The sequence below is a fragment of the Struthio camelus genome, chromosome Z (genome assembly GCF_040807025.1).
Source record: "Struthio camelus isolate bStrCam1 chromosome Z, bStrCam1.hap1, whole genome shotgun sequence".
Lineage (NCBI taxonomy): Eukaryota > Metazoa > Chordata > Aves > Struthioniformes > Struthionidae > Struthio > Struthio camelus.
In genome coordinates, this window is record NC_090982.1 from 75,597,237 (window position 1) to 75,620,152 (window position 22,916).

At 38.2% G+C, this 22,916-nt stretch overlaps 1 protein-coding gene across 4 annotated transcripts in view; it reads left to right on the top strand.

The window, feature by feature from the left end:
* LOC104147781 (prolactin receptor) overlaps positions 1-12,174 on the top strand; it is a 148,394-nt gene extending 136,220 nt beyond the window's left edge. For all 4 annotated transcript variants that reach the window (XM_068929082.1, XM_068929083.1, XM_009680619.2 and 1 more), the window contains 10 exons: positions 173-342; positions 1,152-1,318; positions 2,857-2,998; positions 4,461-4,593; positions 5,819-5,988; positions 7,280-7,449; positions 8,379-8,523; positions 9,349-9,448; positions 10,425-10,494; positions 11,143-12,174. In XM_068929082.1, coding sequence (XP_068785183.1) covers positions 173-342; positions 1,152-1,318; positions 2,857-2,998; positions 4,461-4,593; positions 5,819-5,988; positions 7,280-7,449; positions 8,379-8,523; positions 9,349-9,448; positions 10,425-10,494; positions 11,143-12,174 — 2,299 coding nt within the window. The remainder of the gene's footprint in view (positions 1-172; positions 343-1,151; positions 1,319-2,856; positions 2,999-4,460; positions 4,594-5,818; positions 5,989-7,279; positions 7,450-8,378; positions 8,524-9,348; positions 9,449-10,424; positions 10,495-11,142) is intronic.
* The last annotated feature ends 10,742 nt before the right edge of the window (positions 12,175-22,916 follow it).

Consider the following 22,916-nt stretch of genomic DNA (forward strand, 5'->3'; position numbering starts at 1 on the left):
AAAGCATTTATGCTAATACCGTTTGACACTCACTGAAATGTTTCCCAGAGATGGGATTATACACATGTTTAAAGTTAAACATTTTAAAGTACTTTGCCTAAGCCATTACTAAAAAATTATCTGCTTTGCTTCATTTCCTGAACTTTTAACTTATAAAATTATTTTATTTCAGTGAAGAAAAAATCTATGAATGTCCAGACTACCGAACATCAGGTCCCAATTCTTGCTTCTTTGATAAAAAACACACCAATCCCCGGACAACATATAATATCACTGTAATGGCAACGAATGAAATTGGACGTAACAGCTCAGATCCTCAGTATGTGGATGTGACTTGCATAGGTAAAAAAGGAAGAATGAAATGGAAAACAAACTAGTTGGGGATATATCTGTTTTTTCAATCCCAGAACCACTAATGGTGAAAGATTTCTTTCCTCATTATGTGAAACTTGTTATGGAGGAGTAATTATCTACAGATAATTTAAAATATGTATCTGTAATTTATGTGAAAAGTACATTTTAAATTAATCAGTTATATATTTTATTGTCATTTAAATTTTGGCTGAAAAATAAGCTCCAATTATTAGTTATCTCCAGTGTTTCCATTATGACACTTTTGCAGGTTCCTAGCAGTACAGATTATAAAACTTTCAAATTAGGTCAAGCTACCTGACCACCCTAGACAAAATTTTCCAAACGTAAACATCTTTCTGGCTGCTGGCATTGCAATCTTTGGAGAATAAAAATAACTGCCAAAGCACTGTGCGTTATTTCCATAATGTTTCTTATTCCTAACTCCATTCTGCTTTCTGCATAAACATATTCTATGCATTGTAATGATAAAGGTAGTCATTCTTTTTAGCTATGAAACATCTGACAGCTTCATTTTCTAAAAGTGGCCTAATAAAAATGTGACTTGTATTCCTTAGACTGACAAGCTCAGAGTAAACTCTAAAATTTGCTGATAGTCTAGTAAATCAGTACCAGTTAAACACTACTAAGGAGAAAGGGAAAGAAGGCTATTGTACTGTTCCCTTACAGGAATGCAGAACGATCTGAAATTAATGTGATTGATTAACTACAAAGCCATAAAGGAAGTACCTTTTCTAAGAGAAATTAAAATATTAATAGTAAACTTTTCATTTATACAGTTCAGCCAGATTCTCCTGAGGACCTCTCTCTAGAAACAAATACATCTGCCGGTGTAACATACCTTTGCGCAAAATGGTCTCCACCTCCATTAGCTGATGTCAGCTCTAATTGGCATGTATATCACTATGAGTTACGACTAAAACCTGTGGAAGAGGAAGAGTGGGAGGTAAGGAAACAAAAATGTTTCTTGCATAAATTCTCTTTTAAGTTAGTTCTCTTGTCTGAATTTAGTTTACTGGTGTTATACACATCAGAGTTTCTAAGAGGACAGCAAAATTAACAGAACCAAATCTCTTTAAGGAAAGAAGAGTGCTTTAGTGGTTTGTAGTGACAGTGAAATGCCAGGTGTTTGCATAACTGTCCTCAGAATGTCATACGCTGAAAGAAAAACCTGTTCAGCTCACTGATAGAGTTGTAATTGTAATTGTTATCATCAGTTTGTCTCTTGCTGAGTGTCACAGTGAAAAACCACTCAGTTCACATAGTTTAAACCAAATCAGGGTTAAAGCAGTTTATTGATTCATTAATAGCATGTAATTAATAAACCATATATTGCTCTAGGTAATTAATGAACAGCGAACTAAACAGTCACAATCAGTATCAGCAATGCAACAGATTAACCACAATACTAGACGCTAACCAAACGTTAATAAACATCTACAAGCGTCTAAACACCTTTCTATAACTGATCTCGGGGAGATGTGTTCACATAAACAACCCCTATTCTGGGAGCGCAAGTTCCCCTCCTCTGTGGGAGACACGGCGGCTGTAACTTAATGTGAACCCCTGCCACTCCCTACAATTTGCTAAACCACACACCAGTGCGAAAGCACCCCACAGGGTCACATACGCACACCTAAGGCATGCGGAGCACAGTTAGGCGCAGCGTCGAACAGGGAGGCTGCTCTCTCTGGCATAGGTGGAGGTCATGGTGCTAACAGAGCAACTTCTGGTAGCATCAAACCAGCTTTCAGCTGCTTCTGTTCCCTTTCCAAAATTCCTCCCACTTTTACAAATTGTCATGTTTCTTTAATAGTGCTTTGCAGGCTGACTCTTCTTCTTTCAAAAGTTTCTCGGTCATTCCCTAGTTACTGTTTAACTAGGGCTGATACTCATCATCCTCTTTTGCATGGTCAGTTGGGGCAAACCCCCCCTGTCAGAAACCTCCTGTCAGAAGACTATTTACATTCATGTTCCCAGCTGTTGTCATTTTGCCAGAAGTGAGCCACAGTACTCTCACAGCTGAGATACTAGAATAAAATATCATTCATATTCACATAGCCTCAATGCTACCTAAATTGCTGGTGCCTAATCAGTGGAGAAAGCTATGTGGTTTTAGACGTCTGAAGAGTATTTACGGAACTTAATAGTAAACCCTAAAACCGGCCACTAGGAAGCATCACACAGAGGGAATATCTGTGAATTAGACTACCTATAGTGTTCCTTGCATCATGGACTTGATGGAATACGGGTTATGGGAAGTCTAAAATAAATTATGCGTTATAAAGTACCAGAATCTCAGTGTCAATAAAGTATTTCCGTTAAGTCAGACACTACCTTTACCTCTTCGTGATTAGCACTTTATAAAATCTCTGACCAAAACCCTTCAGAAGTCAGTGACAGGAGGCTGTGATGTGCCTCTATGATATATTCATTAAAATGCCCCAATTCTTTATTATTTCTACAGTCTGTTTTCTTTTCCAGACAATATCTGTTGGAGTCCAGACACAGTACAAGGTGATGAGGTTAAATGCTGGGTTGAAGTATGGCGTTCAGGTCCGCTGCATGCCAGACTGTGGAGAATGGAGTGAATGGAGCTCAGAAAGGCAAATTCAGATCCCTAGTGGTGAGTGAATGATTGCTGTTCTGTTAATTTTGTATAAATTCTAACTAGTTTAGTGTTGTGAAAGGTGCCTAAATGGCAGCCCTTAGAACCAGATTCCTCACTCAGATACTGCATGGTGCTGGAGAAACAGCGTCAGGGCAACTTACCATTTTTTGGGTGTAATTGCATATTTAGTCCTGTTGATCCACTCAGTCCTTGGCCTCTTTGCTGAAACTGGCTATAACGAACAGGCTGGGATTTACTAGGAAGTCACTTCTGATGCTGACATGCCTGCACAGCTTTTTGGTCCTGTCCCTCCATTTAAAAATCTTGATTTCATCTGTAAGATATCAGATAATGGCACTTGTATAAGAGTCATTCATTTGTTCATTGGCAACTGAACTGAAGTCACCACCATGTCAAACAGGGCATACCATGCAGCCACTATCTCATGGGAATAATTATCTGTGTTCTGTTGATTTCGAGTGAACACGTTAAATAAGGGTTACCTTGTATCTTGTTATCAGATACTGCCGTCAGGCTTTCTCAAATCTTCTTCTTCTATCATTAATTGTATTATTCATTATTTGACATGGAGGTTGCTGACATACTGTTAACAGAAAAAATACTTAAATGTCCCATTTTCAGATCTGCCTTAGGCAATTAGAAGTTTGGAAAAATCAATGGTGCTCCTAAATAGTGGAAAATATATATTATTAATGTAGTAAGACAATATTTTGTCACAAATGCGCATCTGCAACAGTTTCAGTCACATCAGAGTTTTGACCAGCATCATCCTCATCAAAACTTAAGTGCTTTCTTTCCTCTACCGTATTCTAAATGCTTTGCTTGAGTCTATAATATCATCAGGAATCCAAATCGGTAATAAGAAGTTGCTTGACAGCAATCAGGCAAGTAGCCTAGGTACTGAGCGTAATGTTACTGTGAAAGGAAATATGAGAACTTCATTTTTGTATCTTAGGAGTCAGCTCAGCGTCATCAGGTACCACCAAAGCAATTGCTGGCAAGGACATAAACACATGGACAAACACTTACTTTCCTCTTCATTTTTTTCCTTAAAAGTCAAAACAAGCAACAGCATACTTTTGAAATAATGAGAAGCATCTTGAAATACATTTTTAAAGGAAAAATGGTTTATGTAGAAGATAGATTGAATAGCAGAGTATATTTTAAGTTGCTTTATAGAACCTGCTGTGACAGTATGTGAGCATCCCATATCAGCTTTGTGAGGCAAAGAGCCACAGATGGGAAGCTGGAACATAGTCCCTCGGCATAGTTGCAGTGGAAAAGGATTTTGAATCCAGGTCAGAGTAGGAGGCTGCTGCCCTAAACACTGAACTGTCCTTCCTTTCCTATGCTAATACTGAAGAACATTTGTTTATTTCCCTGTGCTCCAGTTGACAATGTTTTATAAATTCAGGGTTTAAACTTGCTAATTATTTAATTTCTATATTGCTTGCAGGACAGTCACCTCCTGAAAAGCCTACAATAATAAAATGTCGTTCTCCAGAAAAGGAAACCTTTACTTGCTGGTGGAAGCCTGGTTCAGATGGAGGGCATCCTACTAACTATACTTTGCTCTACAGCAAAGAAGGGTAATAAGATGTGCATAATTATTCAATGTTTTATCAGGAGGACCTGGAAAATCAAGCTTAATTGGCTTTGCATTTAGGAGATGCCTTTTTCCACTTGCTTCTTCATCACAGACAATTATCAGAGAAGAGAGAATAGCTTCAGGATTTTGTGCAAGCGACATTTGTTGGAATAGCAACAACATATTTAAGGTTGAAATGGGATCTCTTTTTATTGTCAAGTTTTTCAAACTGCCATTAATTCTTCTGGTTTGGATAGACTTCCTTGAAAGTTGCCATGACACAGCAACCATGTAATAGTGTTTGCGATACAAGTATACAGTCATGTAGCTCCTTGGCTACAGAGCCCCAGACAAGGCTTTTCAAAATGACCAGATGTTAAAATTTTCATCTTCTGATAATGCTTTTTTGCACAGGTATTCATAGGCCATGAAGGCTTCACTGCCTCTGCGGCAATCTAGTGCCTCGAACTTAAGTCAAGTGCCAAATACTTATTTTTAAGCAGAAGTCAATATTTTGGGGGATCGCATGAAGTGAACTGGTTTTGGTTCATCCCAGCACTGCTCTGCCTTGGACTGACCTAACTGGATGCTGAGCTGTAGAAAAGGTAGACCCTGGTCTGTGGAAAAAGACAGACACTGGTCCAGCCAGCTGGAGCAGAGTGTGAGGCCCACACCCATACCTTTCTGTTCTGTTATTCTGCTTCTCAGAGGAACCTGGAAACAAGTATAACATGCTCAACAGGTGCAAATTAGGTGGAAAATAGATTTTTTTTGAGGAAAAGATGATGAAAAACCAAAATAGACCACAAGCCTATGATATGGGCAGAATTACCATAAGCTTGAAATGAGCACTGGAAATACTCAGTTTTTAATAGATGAGTTAGAAGACCTTGGCAATCACTTTCTGCTTGCTCTTTGGACTACATAAGGACTATGCAGTGGAGAACAGCATTTGGAAAAGTAAGAGTTGCATTTCACTAGCCTACTGCTGCATCTACAGCAGCTTAAACACTCCGGACCTTGTAGTTTTTATTTTGGGGCAATAATGGTTACTACAATCTCTGGAATTGCCCAGTGACTCTTCAATCTGAAATCAGTTTTCTAATGTTTTTCACATTGCCCAGCACAGAGAATCTGATCCAGCCCTAAGTAATGCTGAACTACTAGTAATCAAAGTCAGATGTTGTACTACATGTATCCTAATCTCTGTGATTCTTTCATTTCAGAGAGGAACAAATTTATGAATGTCCAGATTACAGAACTGCAGGCCCCAATTCCTGCTACTTTGATAAAAAACACACCTCTTTCTGGACTATATACAATATTACTGTAAGGGCAACTAACAAAATGGGAAGTAACAGCTCTGATCCTCATTATGTGGATGTGACTTACATAGGTAAGAGATAAATGAAGTTTTTAAAGCGGAACCCAACTAATTCAAATTTATGAGTTTTGACACCCAGAATTTTAATTGCAGCTCTTCTTATATTTACTATTATATCCAAGTTAAAAACATATAAGAACAAATAAGACCTCATCTGCTGTAATGATAAATCAATATTTATCCTTTTAGCATTTTATTTTCAAAGGAAGCCTAAAAAAGCTAAAAGCTTCAAAACTGCATTTAGATAACCACATAATGGTTTTGCATATTTCTTTCAGTCAAGAAACATCATCTGCCTAAAATCCTTTTCCACTGTACTAGCAACTGAAATCAAATTGATCTTTTAACTAATAATACTTAAATTTGATTACCTAAAAGTACTTACCTGAAATTTGCTTTTCCCTGAGACCCAAAAGGCACTGAATCAGTGCTCTTTATAGAGCAGTCTATTGATAGTCTCTTTTCTCATACTTTTTCCACAGAGTGACCGGGCAAGTATTTAGTTTTTTTCTAAGGGAAAGGAACATTATTACTGATTACCAGTTTGTTACCAATGGTGTGTCTACAGGGAGCCTAGTAATTGAAAAAGTGCTCCTGGAGAAAGGGCTTAACATTTTACCTCCATGTCGTGACTACTTACTTGCTGAAGCTTCACATAAGACAGCAGAAAAGAATACATGCACTATATCCAGGTACTTTAGTACTCTGAACTGAGGTAGCTGCAGCCCTGACTGTAGCTGAAAGCTGAGTTCCGTTTTATTTTATTTTTGAAGTATAGATGGGGCTTTAATATTGCTGTTGTATTTTATTTTTAAATATACCCTATGCATGTAGGGATTATGTTGGTGAATTTTCTGAACCAACAAGATGAGGGAAAAGGTTTTATCAGCTAAATCTGTATTTTCAGCATTCCTAAATGTATATGCCAGCTTTGGTAACATTATGATATAACACAACTTTCATAACACAGCAGTAAAGATGTTAACTTTGTTTCTGTTAACTTTGAAACCTAGTTGTAGGGAAGAGCAACAATAAATGATATTGATAGAAAAAATAATTTCTGATTATAAACAATTAATGCAAATCTCAAAATGGACTCAACTTATTTACTGTTCTTCAGTCCCTTCAGATTTATAAATCCATGCTACTTTATCAGGAAATTCTTGATTCCTGTATCCCAGCACCAGTTCTATGTTACTAGACACCCTGGAGGTGGCAACTTGCCACTCGTACCATTTTATACCTCTTAAGGTGCAAGGAGAAGTCTTGCAGACTCTTAGTGTCAATTCTCTTATTTTAACAGTACAGCCAGATCCTCCTGTGAACGTAACTCTAGAATTAAAAAGGCCAGTCAATAGAAAACCATATCTGGTCTTGACATGGTTTCCACCCCCACTGGCTGATGTCAGATCTGGATGGCTTACCCTTGAGTATGAGTTGCGACTAAAGCCTGAAGAAGGAGAGGAATGGGAGGTAAGAAAATTGCAAATTTTTGCTAGATGATGTATTCTGATCAGTCAGATTTTGTCAGCTCGGTTCCATGCCTGAATGTATTGAGGCAGGCGCATATAACAGTTCAGCCTTTTTCAAAAGCTATGCTTGTATGATCTATGGCTTTCTACTGAGAAGACTGTGCTATCTCAGATGCTGTTAGAGGCACTAAAGCCTCTAGAAGGCACTAGGAGGCACTAAAATATTTGTTTTTAATTATGACAATTCTATATTAATCACACTGGCATATAGTTTACTTTGTTAGTTCTCATCTAGTCAGTGGGGTTTTTTTTTGATAATCTTTTCTCAACTACAAGCACTTCTTAGGTAACAGAAAGCTCAATAATAGCATGTAAAATGATTGACATTTGTACAAAGAACCAAAGACAGTTGTCCTGGCCACATATTAATAGCTGTCTATGCCCAGGATGTACAGCTCAAATATTTTAACTGGGTGGCAAAATTAGAGACTCTAGCTATTGGCATTTGGCTGCATCCCTTTCTTGTCTGCTGCAATAATTCCTAGCCATCTCTGTACCTCCTCCTTCCTTCCCACTGCCACTGCAATTCCCAGCACCCTGGTCATTGGACCCCTTCTCCTCCTCTCACCATTGTATTCCCACCACTACTGCAGTTCCTCTCACTTGTCGCATGCTCGTGATGTGTTGTTATACTAGTGTCATTTGCACAATATAACAGGGCTAGATATCATTCGCTACTGCATTATGTTAGAATGCTGACCAACAGAAATAAAATAGAAGTACCATTACTCTGTGCCCGTATAACAATCCTTATGAAGCTGTCCAGATCCATCCTATATTCCCAACTTGGTTATCAAGACTTTAAATTAGCTATGATTAGCAAAATGTCTTAATTGTTTATGGATTTTATGATTTTTAATTCATTTCCAGACTATTTTTGTTGGACAGCAAACACAATATAAAATGTTTAGTTTAAATCCAGGAAAGAAGTACATTATACAGATTCACTGCAAACCAGACCACCATGGATCATGGAGTGAATGGAGCTCAGAAAAGTATATTCAAATCCCCAGTGGTGAGTGGCCAAGCATCCTTTCAATAACTGTGTAACAATGAAGTTCATGTGGTACTTTTGTTACCTGTCCAGAGCAGCCATGAAGATTGACATCCCATAGTTTCCATAGCACAGGTGAGAACATCATTGCTAAGATAACTGAATTCTCAGCTTCCTTGAACCATACTAAGTTAGCTCTCCCCTTCATTACTTTTAGGAGTTAAGAAGGTGGATCAATTTCCTTACCTATTTAAACCCTGTCCTTTCTCTTTATTGCCTCATCTGTTCTCACAATGGTAGTTTTTAATACTTAGGATACTGGCAACTACATTAAAAGTACTACATAGACAGCAAGTAGTCGTTACCTTCAGACTAACAACTCTTGATTACAGTCTATCTGGAAGGAATTCAAAATGAACACCTGAATGTAAAAAGCATGACGTTACAATAGAAATCCTTAAAACCATCTAGTCGTAGATCATTTTACCTACTGTTTAATTGATCATATGATATGTGTTTGATAATGAAAAGACTATAGTATTGGCATAAGCAGATTTGAACCCAATTGCTATAACTGACCAAGACAAAATTTCCCTCTTCCTGCATTTTTATGTCATTTTTCCCAGATATAGTTTATTTCCTGCACAATGCCATTAATAAAAAGCATATGAATCATGAGATGTTACTAGGGTTACAGAGATCAATCTATGCTAGGAATGGCTGCTAGATTCAATACCAAATTTGGCAGTTCAGACCTATTTTTAAAATAAAAGCCATTGAGACTTTTTTGCATACTGACTGTGTAAATTAGGCATGTGTCCTTAAATAATTCTGGTTGTTTCCCAGACTTTAGAGTAAAAGATATGATTGTGTGGATCATCGTGGGTGTCTTATCATCTCTCATATGTTTAATCATGAGCTGGACAATGTTTTTAAAAGGGTACAGGTAAGTCAGCAATTTCATGATAGTATAGAGTTGAAAATGTCAGCAAACTTGCTAAAACACGCTTTTAACATTTGATTTAATTTCCTATAGTTTTTGTGTTGTTTTACCAACTATAAATTACAGGAATTTGACTTCAAATTTGCAACTGCTGAAGAGCTATCTCCGTTCTTTTGGGAAACCAGCATAAAAACAAAAGGCTAAATTCTCAGTTGGTAAAGACACATCTCTGTTAGGTCTGAGCATCCTGTTTAGTCCTGTAAGCACTCAGCAAACATTATCATCTGGAGTATTGCTACTTCTTTAGAAAACAACCTTTTGCTTTTAGCCTGGTTTCCTAAGGGAAACAAGGTTCGCACTATGAGATTGTCTTTCTGCCCACCTGTCTGTCAATTCCCCAAATAATTTATTAAATCATTGACTAATTTCAGTCAAATCTGAAAGAGGAAGATGTCTCAAAGTTTATTACTTTTGCACAAGTTTAGCAAAAATTACTGGATGAGTAAAGGAGAGAGAGAGAAACTGCTGAAGCAAAAGCCAGCCAAAGTCATTCATCATAAATCCGGTTTAGTTTCGGTCAGCTGACAGTCAAGCATGTCTGTAGAGGCCTGCTAGTCCTCCTGCACTGTGCCCTAGACAGCTATGTCCTGACCAGTGAGGAAGTTACAGTGGTTTCAGAAGATTGGAGGTTAAAGGGAAAAGAACGGTAGAAGTATATTAGCAGTGTTACTTTTCTAGTTTAATAATAATGACTTCTGTGCTGTTCTCTTTCTTCTAAATACATGTAAGGATAACTTACAAACTATACCTGGCTCTGTAAATTACCTGGCTTGAGAAGGTAGACAGGAAAGAGGTCCAGTAGGGAGGTATCAGATACAGAGTAGTAGTTGAAAATTCAGTCACATTCAGGGAAAATGGGAGAACAAATAGAGAGATAAGGCCTGCCTTTTACATTGTGTGTTTGTTCTGCTTCTTTTAGAATGATAGCTTTTATCCTACCACCAGTTCCAGGACCAAAGATAAAAGGCATAGATACACATCTGTTAGAGGTGAGTACCCCGATAACAACAAAAGAATTCACCATTACATACTCTTCCAAATTCTGTACTAGCAAAATCAATTACCATAATTAAGTACAAGGTAACTTTAATTAATTTAACCAATGTTAAAAATAAGTAAAACTTGCAGTGTGATGTTGTGGAGCATATAGGCAAGGCAGAGTCTTTAAACTAGTGCCTTGCGCTACTGATAGGAGGGGGGTTGAGAACAGGGTTTTGCACAACAGTTGTTCCCTGGGACACCACAAGAGCTAATGCCTATGTGATCTTCCTAATAGTTCTTACAGAGAAGCTCTCCACAGTCCCTTGTGTCGTGCTGAGGAGACAGGACATGGCTAGCCTATCGTTCTCCTCCATGCCCTTCTTGCCAAACCCATGAGACCCTTTTCTGCCTTGGAGCTCCCTGGTCCTCACATTCAGAAACATGAATTCTGGGATTTTGTCTCCCCAATGAGAGAACTCAGGGAAAGTTCCTCCACTATTTTCTCCAGCAGTAGAGATTCAGTTTAAGTCTAATGATATAAGTATTTAAGTAATTGCATGTTAATTGTGTAGATTGTTCACAGTTGTTCTAGTCATATGTGAACCTTAAGGTTAGCAGTGAACAAAATATCAATGTCATATTTATTATGCCCTTAGACAGGGAAGTCTGAAGAATTATTGAGTGCTCTTGGTTGCCATGGTTTCCCTCCAACATCAGACTGCGAGGAACTACTGATAGAATATCTGGAGGTGGAGGACAGCGAGGATCAGCAACTCATGCCAAGTCATGACAATGGTCATCCCAGTAAAAACACAAAAATGACATCGAAGGAAAGAGACAGTGACTCAGGACGAGGGAGCTGTGATAGCCCTTCTCTGCTTTCTGAGAAGCGCAGGGAGTCTCGCACCCTTCCATCAATACTTCCAACACAAGATGTAAGAGATGTTCATGAAAATAATGCAAGAAAAAAGAGCTGGGAAACTCAGCGTGTGGCCTCTTCAGAAGAGAAAGTACTACCTTGTAACACTCCAGGTACAAAATCATCCACATGGCCTCCAACTCAGTTACCTAATATTCAGCCTTCTACATTTGCCTATCACAGTACTGCAGATGCACATAAGATAACACTAAGTACCACAAATGTAAATGTTGCACCAGTTTTGGTGGGAAATGAAGAAAAGCATCAGTCACGATATTCTACCACTGAAACTCTCTGTGAAGAAAACATGGACAAGCAAGGAGAGATGGAGAATATGCATTCCAAAAATGACCAAAGCACAATACAGGTCAAGCAGAACAGACCCAATGAAAAGTCATCGTTTTTGAACCCTAAACTAATGGATTATGTAGAAGTTCACAAAGTCAGACAGGATGAGGAGCCAGCAGTATTACTGAAACATAAAGAAAATAGTGGAAAAATTGAAAAATACACAGTTTCAGGAACTAGCAAAGAATATACAAAGGTCTCAACAGTTGTGGACCACAATATTCTAGTTTTAATGCCAGATTCAAGAGTCCAGCACACGCCTGTGTCTCAAGAACCTGCAAAGGAAATGTCTCAGAACCTTCAGCAAGGTCAAGTTGAGAAAAACATGAGCTACTGTCTGACAGCTCCAAATGAGTGCAAAAGAGAGGCTAGTGGATCAGAATACATGGACCCATCTTCCTTTATGCCCTCCTTTAAATAGCTGAAAGTTTGATTATTCTTCATCAGGTAACGTTACAGAATGAGTTAAATATAATCAATATAATAAAGCTAAGCTCTGTGGCTTAAGATTATGCTACTACATCATAATTGTAGCTTACACCTTTTCTTAGCTGACAAGTATGTGATTTACATATTGATTTTGTTAATAGTTGTGTACAGTAAAAGAAAAACACACAGCAAAGAGTTCCTTTAAAAAACCTAGCCTCCTATGTGTATTACAGAGTGAATAAAATAAACTGTGGGTTGATGTAATGATAATCATGGAAGTAAACCTTAGATCATTAACACGGGTTTCTGACAGAGGGAAATGAGGAAATGGATTTTATGTGCCATGAAAAACTATATTGTAAACAAATTATTCAACTTCTGAGATCTTCTGTTATTTGATTAAACCTAGGGGAATAGTTCTGATTAAACAAAGATGAAAATTGTTATGGGTCAGACAGTATACCATGGTTGTCAGTTCCTAACAAGAGCAGTTCATAAAACCACATAAATCACTACAAAATAACATTCTGATTTACAATGTTTTTTTCTCACTAGATTCTGACACTAGATTGTTTTCTTTATATATTTTTCTCAATCCTAAAAAAGGAGCTCTTCTATATGAAAAAATCATATATAAAAGAAAATATATTCAAGTAATTGCAGTAAAATAACAAATCCTTCTAAATATATTTTTGTTTTGTTTCAGTGTGACAGATAACTTTACATCCCATTCATATCCTACTCCAATCAAACCAAACATTAAAAAAAGCAAGACACTATTTGATATACTGCCTTACTGTATATAATATGCAATTCTACTTTAGCACAAGCCCATAGATTTAACAATGTATTTTTAAAGGCTATTTTTCTATTATAAAAAAAGCAAAATAAAACTTTTTTTAATTTCCCAATGCTATTTAGCTACTTAACAACTCTTCTGTTTCCTTCTCCTGTGACAGAAGTAATGAGTAAGGCTGCCATTTCTATATGAAACATAAAATTGAACTTTATAGTAATTAAGAATGTGAAGTAATTTTTAATGTATATTTCTAATATATTGCAGATATATTACTATTTGAATTGTAAATTATTTATTCCACATGTTTTTTACCAGCTGTTAGTACAAAAATATAATAGAATCCAGGGTTGGAGAGCACAGGATCTTTCCCACAGAACTTGTAGCCTGATGCCACTTCTGAATGGAATGGTGTTCTCCAGCATCCTAAGACAACATCTGGGCTTTTCTTTGAGCCTGAAAGGGAAGTTTGAAGTCAGATTTTTCAAACTGAACTCGCCAAAATGAATATCAGAATGCAGCCTCAAAAGTCAGATATATGAGGCATAAAGTCAGAGTCAGTGCTCTGCCAAAATGGTGATGGGAATGAAAAAGGGAGCCCATGTACTCGGGTTGGACAGCTGCCCCCGAACAGCAGTGGGAACAGTAAGGATTCCTCTTACCGCTTGTGACTGAAGGCAGAATCAAAATGATAGTTAGCAATGGTTGTGAGTTTTCCGTGGTCCTTCCTTCTTCAAAGAAAACTCCACGAAGGCATGACCAAGTGATGATTCATTAAAACTGGGCCAGACACATTGCCAATACCATCCAAGGAAAGCTGGAAACGTAAGGGAAGGGAAATTGTATTGGGCATGTGATGGAAAGTGTGTTTACCATAGATGAGCTCTCTTCTCTTTCTTTTCCTTCCTAAACAGCTTCACATTTCTCCAACTTTTTATGGTTATATGCACTGAGCCAGCCTTACTGCATATCAGGTAACCTGCTGCAGAGCCAGTCAAAACAGACTCAGATTTTGAAAGTCCCAGAAGGCCACATCTAATTTGCTATATAGGTTTCTCACGTTTTATCTTCATGCCATGGAACTGCCAAGTACAGATCAGTCCAGCTGTCTGGCCCTTTCACTGGCAGGACTTTTTAGAATTTAACTCATTTTCTGCGTGTATATAAACATATGTGTTAATATATATGGTAACATTCACTTCAGGAATCAAATTAAGAGTCTGTGGCCTTGCTACAGGCAATATGTTGCCCACTTCTAGAGGGCAATCAGAGCAGTCTGGATGCTCTGCTGAGTGTACAGGGAGAGAGCTTAGATTCTTAATTCAGCCACTCAGTTTAAACACCTGAAGACATTAATTGGCTACTCTCCAATGTTAAGCCCAGCTTAACATTTTGCTTAGTTAAAGGTAACAGGACAATGTTATTGTAGCATTTGTAATATATCTTCTAGATTTTTCTAGAGGTGCTAAAATACTGCAAAGAAAACTAACAAGTTATCGGTCAAAATTGGAAAGTTTTGCAGGGCAGCCATTTGTGTGTGTACATGTGGTAAGCTGATAATATACTGTCTGATTCTTTCTGACAGTACTTCATTTACAGTTTGGTTTTCTGACTGAATCTGGTAGACCTGGTTCGGATCAGACACATTCCTTTCATTACACAGATAGCCGTATCTGAGCCAAGCAGTTGTTTTCAGCTCCTGACAATGTCCATGAAGACATGCTGCTGCGGGCCGTTCGTGTCCCTCTGGTGATGCACAGAGGCAGTAGAATCTTGCCAACCTACAACCTCAAGATTTTCCTTATGCAGTGGATGTCTTAGGTTAATATACAGGCAGCTAGTACAGATGTTACAAACCAAAGAAAGCACCAGGTAAGGTGTCAGCAGCAGACTGTTGCTGTCATACTGGTTACTTTGGACCAGAGGCAGCCAGGCACAATTTTTAGCAGATGTGAAATGTACGATTATCCTGCCTAACTTTAGGTATCTATAGGTGTACCAGGTTTCTAAGTTTTTATTGTAGACAGTGGAGCCTAGAGCATGATTCATCTGACTAAATTCAAGCGTCTACTTTAGAAGAGATGACTCACACTCTAGTCTCCGTTGACTGTATTTAAAGTTTGTCTCTCCTAGCTTGCTCTAATCAGGGGCTGACTCTCTAGCCCAAGAATCAGAATTTCAATCTTGTTTACTCAAACATCTTCTGTGTTGACATTGGTTACGTGAAAGAACATGGGTTGTATTAATATTGTGGAGTACGTCCAATTGTGTTTCAGCCTTTGGGTCCCAGGAACATTGTTTACTTTAAAACCTTGGGTTCGTAAAACAAAAAAAGATCAGAGTTTCCAAAGACCTGTAGTTTATATGCTCATGCAAACTCCAAGTTGCCACAAGAAAAAAATCGATATCGTTGCCAGAAGAGCCAGGATTGCACGATATTGAAAAGAAGGTCCTTCCAGTAATCCACACAGAAAGAGAACTGAGTAGAAGAGTTTCTATGCCTTGCAATAAATTGGTACTGAAGCTACAAAAGAGCAGTAGCCTAAATCACCTTATCAGGCATGATAAAGGCTCTTCCATCTTTGCAAGTGAGTGTCTCGTGATGTCAAATCATTGTGGCTTTCTTTGAAAAAAGAGAAATTCAGCCAGAGTGCAGAAGGTACATTTGCTGGTTGCTCGGAAGTAGCTAAGCCTGTTGAGGGATTTGCTGCATAAATATAATTTGAACATATTTTTCATAAACATATTTCATACTTCAACAAATGTGCCAGGTGATTATTTTTCCTTTGGATGTGCTTTTATTTTCCAGAATCAGTGGAAGTAACACCTGAAACTGGTCTTTAATATTTGAACAGTACTTTTGCACATCAAAAAGAAAATAAACTAGTGTTCCGTAAAATCAGGATAATCTTCAGCTAAGCGTATGGACCTTTAGATGTTCAAATACTTCTTCTTTTCATTTGCAGCGTTATTTTTGTTTACAGCTCTTTAAGGAATTGCTTTTTATTGAGAAATAGGTGAGATTTTGTAGCAGTTGTACAGACTGGATTGTTGTAAAGTTACAATACACTAGTGAGGAATAACAGGCTCCTGAAACCTCCCTTCATACACAGGATAATGATTTATGTCACAGGATTTACTCCCAGAGCAGACATTAGCCCTCAGGCCTTTGGACCACTGGATAAATTTCTTACTTGGAAAAACTATTCAAAAAGTTTGTATGATGTTTTTAATGTCAAATGTATATATGTTTCACTTAAAGTGTAAATTGACTTTTAGTAGCATAAAAGCCCTACAAGGAGGCATAAAGGCTCTTTAGAAGTAATTCATTTTATAACATTCATAAAATGGAATAAGTATTTTTTTAATTAATTATCTTTCCTTTGGAGTCAGAAAATATTATTAACAGCTTTTCTTCTTATTGAGAAATACAACTCCTCATTATTTTAAATATTCTCGTTAGATTTTTTTCTTTAGCAAAAACATATTTGCTAGAATGTTTTGGTATTTTCAGTGTAATGTTCCTGACTTTTAAATAAATATGATTTGTTGAACTGGGACATGTGCTCCCAAAACTTATTGTCACATGAAATACAGGCTTGAAGAATGGTCTTAATGATATTATGTAACTACAAAGCATTATTTACTAAAAATGTAATAAACCAACCTGATACAATACTATTAAGAGGATGTATTTGTTTATGGAACAAACTGAAAAACAAATACGTAATGATAATTGATTTATCAATTCTGTGGTATGTTTTATGTGTTTATGTTTAGATGGCTGGAAAATCTACAGTTGCTTTAAATGTCATTTAAGTATTTCACACGTAGCAACAGCAAGTATCAAAAATGAATATGCAGTATTTGTGATCTCTGAAGCACTGGGTATGTGGAATTCACATCATGGAGCCTGTAAATGTATTTGATAATTTTTCATTAACTGTAAACACCTTGAAAATGTTGTGCAAGGAAACTAAAGTCACCTAAGCCAGTTAGTGAATATGATAAATCTTCCACAAAGCCATAAACACACGTGAAACAAAAAAAGTATGATGAGATCAGGCACCATATTTTTAAAGAATTGCTACCTCAGATTTTTTTTTTTGCCCCTTTAAAAAGACAGACAGAAGCATTTTACTTTGTATGTCAAATTACTATATCAAGATTAAAAACAACTTATAATTTGTAATGGTCAATTTGTTTTTGTTAAATAACCGTTTGTCATGGAACCATCACTTGTGTTGCACGAGTACTATTAGGATGGGCTACTAGAGATGTGTAGCAAGGTGAGATGTTTATATATGAAAGAAAAAAAGACATCTCCATCTTGTAGGGAAAGCCGTACTGACCAGCTTGGCAGACACAATTTTCCTAACGCATTGGTCCCTTTCCCGGACTGACAAGTTATTTGGGAGCTGCCGGTGTGCCCAGCCCACATGGAGTGAATGAGCTGAGTTCTCAGATACGTCCTCGCTCTAGATCTGACCAATGACAAACCCAGCTTTTGTCAACATTTGCTATCCAGAAACATCTGTTTTCTTTTGCGTTCCTGAGAAGTAAATCTTCAAACTAAATGAGTGAAAATGGAAACTAGCCCAGCTTTCAACCATCTCAAACCCTCATACTAAAACCAGATCACTGGCTGCCTTCAAACTCCAATTGTTGTGGGCACGGAAGGATGGACTGAATTACACTGAGCTGGAATAATCTTGTGGCCCTGCCTTGAAAACTCTTTTGAAGCAGTTACGGGAACGTCTTCATCTTTTCTGTGTATGTCAAGCAGGAGATTAAAGATAAATGAAATATAGAAGTACATAATGAATGGGAATAGGAAGAGATTGATGTTGGGAAGCAGGACATGGTGGGTGCATGTGGCAGAACAGAGGGGGAGTACAGTCACAGTGAACACTATAGGATGGTACCCAGGTAGAAAAATTAGAGAAATCAGAAGGGGCGAGCATGCATATTGACTGCAGCTGAGAAGCGAGGGAGGAAGAACAGAAAATGGAGGCAAAAGAAGCCAAATGTAAGAGCAGATCGGAAGAGAGTGACAAATAATAAAACTGAGGGGAGTGATAAATGAGATTGTGGGCAAAAAAAATGGGAGAGAAAGAAACAGACTTTTATCTCAAAAGTGGGAGTATCCACAGTTACGTGAGGTAGTCCACAAAAATAGTAAGGCTGTATTAAGTGCTAACCAGTTAGCAAGATGCTCAAATCAGCTACTGGAAATCAGCGGAAAAAGAGCGGAAAAAAGTCCTATACATGAGAGTTGGTCATTCCATTTTTATGAATTGCAAGGTTTCCTTCCAAGTATCTGATATTGACCATGGGCAAACAGAATACCTGAAGAGCTTAGACACCTCATCTGATCTGCTGTTGCATTTCCTACATGCCTAAGGAAAAAAATCAACAGGAATAGTGTGGCCAAACTGTTTTTAAAAGCAACCTTAAATTTTTCAGAAAGAGATTTACTGATGAGGCTTTTTTCTCCATGTGCGTTGTCTCACAGATCATTCTTGCCTATTGTTCTTAAGCATTCTTCTATTTATGAAAGGTAATCTATAAGCTGCAAGACACAATGGACTTTGTGGACTCCAGTAAAACGGCCTCTTGACATTTCTAGGCATTGTTTAGTCTGTACCAGTGACAATACAGCAGTTAATATTTTTCTTAATCAGAAAGTCCCTGTCTTGGTGATAAATTTTGAGAGTTACCAAGTCAGACTTAAAATACATTTTCTCCCATTTAAGCTAAGTTTTTAAGAGAAAATACTATATCTCTTAAAAGCATTCAAAATATACCTGAACTAGTTGTGTGGCCTCTCCCAACTCGTCCCATGTTAAAAAGCTAGGCAAGACACTGGTGCATAGACAAGCTGGAAATAAGGAAGAATCACATCTCCTTGTGTTATTTTTGGAAGGATTAAAGTCCTGTTCTGCTTTGTGATACTGCTTGTCTTGGACTTTGTCTACATTTGACTTTTTTTTTTGGACAATGCTGCTTCTGGATCTATTTTTGTGAGCTGCTGAGTACCTTCACCTCATTTTGAAAATAGTAAGAATAGAAAGATTTCACTTAATTTCCAACAAAGATTCTGTAATCATCAGTTTTAGAGTCATATAACACTGAGCAGATGTTCAGAGGATGCTGGAAATCTTTGTAGAAATCACTTGTAGAAAATATCCCTTAAGTATTTCAGGAAAGGGTACATGTCTAGGAATAGGCAGATTTTTCTATATAATTAATAAATATATGTGGAATTACAATGATGTTAAACCATATTTTTTAATATTCATAATGCTGTAGCCCACTCTTAATTCTCATCCACCTGTCCTTCATTCCAAAAGGAAGAGGAAACTACTGCTCAAATATACGCAGATGGGAGCTCCTGGGCTGCTTTGCTATTTTTCATTATTCATCTTAGAAAGTAATTTTTTCATTCTGATTACAAGTACCGTTCTTCAACTGAAATCACAGAACCGTCAGTTCCATATATGCATTATATTGCTCAGAGATACTCAATACTATCTGGGCTTCTAAAATCTTTATATGTGCTTCATGTATTTTTTTGAGTCGATGTGTAAAATGCAGCAATACTAGGAGTGCTGGTCTGAATAAGCACTGCCCAGAAAAAATGTCAGCAGTAGTTAACAGTATGTATTTGTCCAAGTTTCTGGCATGCTGATAAGTGCAGGGGAAAGTCTCTGGGATTTCCTTGCCTGAATCCTGCTTTATGCATAATATCAGCAGGTCTCTTCAAGAAGCATTTATGAATTACATTGTGTGTTCTGAATAGCATGCACAATAAGCAATGTATTTTCCAAGACAGAAAGAGATGGTCCAATTTTTAAAGCAAAATTTTTTCCACTTGCGTAAACCACCCCATTCCTAGCCTTGCAATAAAAGCTAGGCATTTTTTCCATTACAATTTCAGAACTTGTATGCAATTTGGAACATCCAAGTTATTGCAGTGTCATTACTGTAGCAACGGAACGACTTGAAGCACAATTGTTCTATGGATCTAATCCAAGTGTTTTGTAAATTTCTAAAATTTAAAAAATTATAGGAAGTAGGTCATTTAGTATGCAGTACATACATTGGTTGGAGAATACTGGTATAAAAATAGCTGCTCAGGAATTCTTCATTGTTTCTAAGTGTGTTTGAAGGACAATGCTTTGAAGTGTATGTATTTTTTTTAAGTTCTTAATATTGAAAATGCTGGCTTTAATAAAATCTGTTAGTAATTTCACTTGTAAGGTCAATATTGTCACTGAAGCCTGTAGCTTTCTAATGGACTTTTCAATCTTTCGTAAAAAGATTGTAAAAACTCTTTGCAATGGTGTTTGCATTTCAATTTAATAAAACAGGTCTTGAATAAATTTTGAATAATCTTCTAGCTTTCATCATGGAATTTATGAGTTCCCATATATAACGTATAACAAACAAGAAGAAATGTGAAGCATCCAGCACAGTTCATAGGATGGGCTCCCACTATTCTGCATGTGGAAGGCCCAGTGCCAGGTGCATTTAACCCACCTCGTATGCACTGAGCAATTTATCTGACATGCAGGAGGCTCCATATTGCAGGTGTACTGAGAACACAACCTGAAGTCCCCTCTGCATACAAAACTGGGCATGAGAGAGCCTCTTGTGTGAACGGGAAGGCGCTGTGCTCCCCAACTTCTTGGAGGTTGGAAAGGTTGGTTTACTGCTGCTCACATCTCATTTCACTCCTAGGACACAGGGCATAAACAGGCAATATATTCAGATGGTCCAAGCATTTGGGGAGAGAGGGCTGCTATTACCCACAGCCGGTCTTCTAGGTTTCATGGAAAGCACACAGTTAAGGCAACGAGCTCATTCACTAGGTCTCATCTTTTTTATATTCATGCTTCTTTATGGCTCTTTGTTTTGAAGAAAATGATTACTGACATTCAGGCACTAAAACTTGCCAGGAAAAGCTCAAGAACCTGGGAATGCTGAGGTATGTAAGTGCCACACTGGTTATTAGAAAGGACAAATACCTGACTCGTTGCAGCAAGAGCAGGGGTGTTTCCTGTGAAAATGAGGCTACCTTTCAGGGTAGGTGAAGTAGGCAGCCTTCTACCTTAGGAATAGTTAGAGACAACAAAATAACTGTGAAATATTTTTCACTGGCAATTTTGTCTTGTTATGCTAATTATCATTCTAGGGGATACCATCACAAATCTCTTCTTAATTTAGTATTGTAAGGAACTGGGAAATTAACAGGGGAGGGCAACAAAGAGTTTTCTGCTTGCTTTAGAAAATGAGCTACAGCTGGTGCTGCCTGGGTCTGGTGGAAATATAGCAGGAATGTAAAATAAAGTAATTAACTTTGTATCTCTGAGGTCATTATTAAATTGAGCTGTTGCCCCTGAATTACAGCAGGGGTTGTAAAGGAAAGGTCACTGTAGAGGGCTGTCCTGCAAAGGTCATTACGCTTGCTAGAAGATGAGAGTTTTACAGCTTGGAAAAAAAAAAAAAGATCTGATCTGCTACAGCTAATAACAGCTGTGGCCACAAAAGAAAACATGGGGAGCCCCCCAGGCTCTCCAAAAGCTCAAAGGATTCGTATTGCACCGGGTTATGCTCAGCTTCCTCATCAAAGGTATTATTCGGGTACTTTGGAACCTCCTGTTGCTGCTTTCTATCTTCTCTCAGGGTGACCGCGCTTGCAGGAGGTTGTGCTGGTGCTCTTTGCTGAGAAAGTGGAAAAAAAGGGGAAAGATATGTCCTATCTCTCTCCTTCTGACAACATCTTTTGGCATTCCTTATCGCCAAGCTCTATTTAAAAATAACATTTCTTTCCATTTTTCTTTTTGATGAGACTCTGTTTTGTTAATCTGTCCTCGGAGCTCATTTTTTGGCCAAGGCTAAGCACAATTTGGCTGTGTTCAACCCTACGAACTTTTTCTTTGCTGAGTATTTGAGATCTGCTGTGTGAAGATGACAAATGCTTAAAAAAACTATCTGTACTTTATAAGGGTAAAAATACTCCCTTACAACCACCTTTTTTAAATTACAATGCATTAAAACTTTGCCAGAAAATTACTAAAAATGAGACAGAACTCAGTTACGTCAGAACTAAGTTAGAGCCCTGGGAAAAACTAAAGGTCGACATCAGCTCTTTTTCTCCAAGATGTTAAGCTTATTTACATTAAGAATAAATTAATGATCACTTTCCCTTGTACACGAGCATCTAGGCAATAAAACACTTCTTCCGGTAACACCATGTAGGTACGGATGTTTACGCCATTGCCTTGATCAGACTTTCTGAAACGGGGTAACGTGACTTTACTGCCATCAGCTTTACAAAGGGCCTGAGCAGAATTAAACCGATCAGGTACACCCAAGTGCAGTAACGCTTGTAGAGACATTATGTTTTGTGGGTTTTGTTGGTTTTTAGTCTAACCGATACACTTAAGAAAAAAAAAAAAACAAGTTTTCAGGTATCGCTAGCCCTGTTCAGGTCTGAAACAGCAGCAGGATGGCGCGGGTGCAGGCCGGGGCTGCCATGACACGTGGCACGAGAGAGGCCCCAGGGCCCTCGGCGTCTGGGGATGAGACAGGGACAGTGATGAACGCAGGGCCGGGACGGGGATGCGGCCGCCTCGGCTCCCGACTGGCCACCATCTGCCCGCGCCTCGAGTGGCTGAGCAGGGCCGGCGCTGGAGAGGCTCCATGTCAGCCGGCCACGAGGCCGGAGCAGCCGTTCCTGCTGCCACCAACCGCAGCTGGCGGCGGGATGGGTGGGAGGCGCCTCACAGAATCACAGAACGGTTGAGGTTGGAAGGGACCTCTGGAGATCATCTAGTCCAACCTCCCTGCTCAAGCAGGGTCACCTAGAGCACGTTGCCCAGGATCATGTGTTCAGATGGGTTTTGAATATCTCCAGGGAAGGAGACTCCACC